This window comes from Nematolebias whitei, chromosome 10, assembly GCF_014905685.2.
Source record: "Nematolebias whitei isolate Nwh7 chromosome 10, NemWhi1, whole genome shotgun sequence".
Taxonomy (NCBI): domain Eukaryota; kingdom Metazoa; phylum Chordata; class Actinopteri; order Cyprinodontiformes; family Rivulidae; genus Nematolebias; species Nematolebias whitei.
Window position 1 is genome coordinate 9,820,785 of NC_056507.1, and position 1,613 is coordinate 9,822,397.

The 1,613-nt window shown below is 39.0% G+C and overlaps 1 protein-coding gene across 1 annotated transcript in view; it reads left to right on the forward strand.

The window, feature by feature from the left end:
* LOC119415956 (receptor-type tyrosine-protein phosphatase beta) overlaps nt 1–1,613 on the forward strand; it is a 26,474-nt gene continuing 24,861 nt past the window's right edge. The window contains exons 1-2 of the mRNA XM_037683126.1: nt 1–51; nt 1,043–1,579. Coding sequence (XP_037539054.1) covers nt 6–51; nt 1,043–1,579 — 583 coding nt within the window. The 5' untranslated portion in view covers nt 1–5. The remainder of the gene's footprint in view (nt 52–1,042; nt 1,580–1,613) is intronic.

Consider the following 1,613-nt stretch of genomic DNA (forward strand, 5'->3'; position numbering starts at 1 on the left):
GGGACATGGAGGCTCTGGTTATGGTTCTGGTTCTGGGATCAAGCTGTGTGTGTAAGTATAAAGAGGCTGGTGGCTCTAAACCAGTTTGGGATTTTTCAGGGTTTTTTACGTGTTATTTTTACATTTAGCAGCTTCAAATTAATGTTTGTTCCTAAACAAACGAACTCAGAAAACTGTTCAATCGTCAGAAAAAGTTAACAGAGAAGTTTTTTTAAATTTTTCATTAATGACAGGAAACAGACGCAGCTCAGACGACTGTTCACACTGAGTGATATCAGAACCAGAGGACCTGGATAGAAAATCAAATCATTATTTTATAGTTGTTTGAAGGTTTATAAAGCAATCACACTATTGAAATCCATTTGTTTTTCAGCATGTAACTCATTTTGCGATATGCTGTATGTGCCATTTCAACGCTTCATATATCAAAACGTTCAGCTCTTTTAGAACATTCCTGCTGGGACTTTTGCTATTTGTGTAATAATCTTCTGCTTCAAAGTAATAAAAAGAAAAGGAACCCAGTCAGGTTTGGGAGCTCATGTGGTTTATTTCCTTGGGCTCAGTCTTTAAAACACTATTTCCACATTTTCCCCTCATAATTCATATTTTAATCTATAAAATAAAACTCTTATATTTATTTATCCTCGTGGTGATCTTTATCCGCTGTTGTAATCACGATGTTTTTAAATTTAAACAGCTGAAGTTCTGTCAAAAAGTTCATGACTTGTTCAATTCATAAAAAAAAAACCAACAACAACAAAATATAAAAGTTATGTAGAGATTTATTCAACCGTTCAGAACAGGGGTTCCACAAAGTTCCGTTTTAGGCTACAACTTTTTTGCTTGAATAATAATCTACCTGACAAATGTAGGAATTAATTGTATGCAGATGATGCTATTTTATACAGATGCGTCAGAAGTTTTATACACCCTTTTGCCAATAGTCAATTTTGTATATATCAAACTAAAATTTGCTGTGGTTGTAGATGAAAATTCATAATGTTCTTAACATCTCCATCACTCGGGATCTACTTATTTTCAGGCACAACGTCCTCCATCTTTCATTCATCCTCACATAAACCGGCAGAGATCTCCAGCACCTTTGATACTGTCAGCAGTCCTGCCAAAACCAGAACTACTAAGCCATTACCAGACATTAATAGAATGGACAGAACCACCCGGCACATCAGAACCTCCAGCATCGACAGGTCAACAGCTGACGGGGCTTCAGCCCTCGTGGATACCACCAAACCACCAGATTTACATCCAGATGTTTCATCTTCAGTCAGACAACTGTCAGATGTAAATATGGAGAAAACAGCCTCATCCAGTCTGGCTGTGTCCACTACCAACCAATCAGACATCTCTATAATATCATCAGATCCAGCTGGCTTCACCACTGACCAATCAGCTGTCTCATCAGATCCAGCTGGCTTCACCACTGACCAATCAGCTGTCTCATCGGATCCAGCTGGCTTCACCACTGACCAATCAGGTGTCTCATTTGGTCCAGTTGTGGTCACCACCAATCAATCAGATGTCTCATCTGCTGCAGCTGGCTTCACCACTGACCAATCAGGTGTCTCATTTGGTCCAGTTGTGGTCACCACCAA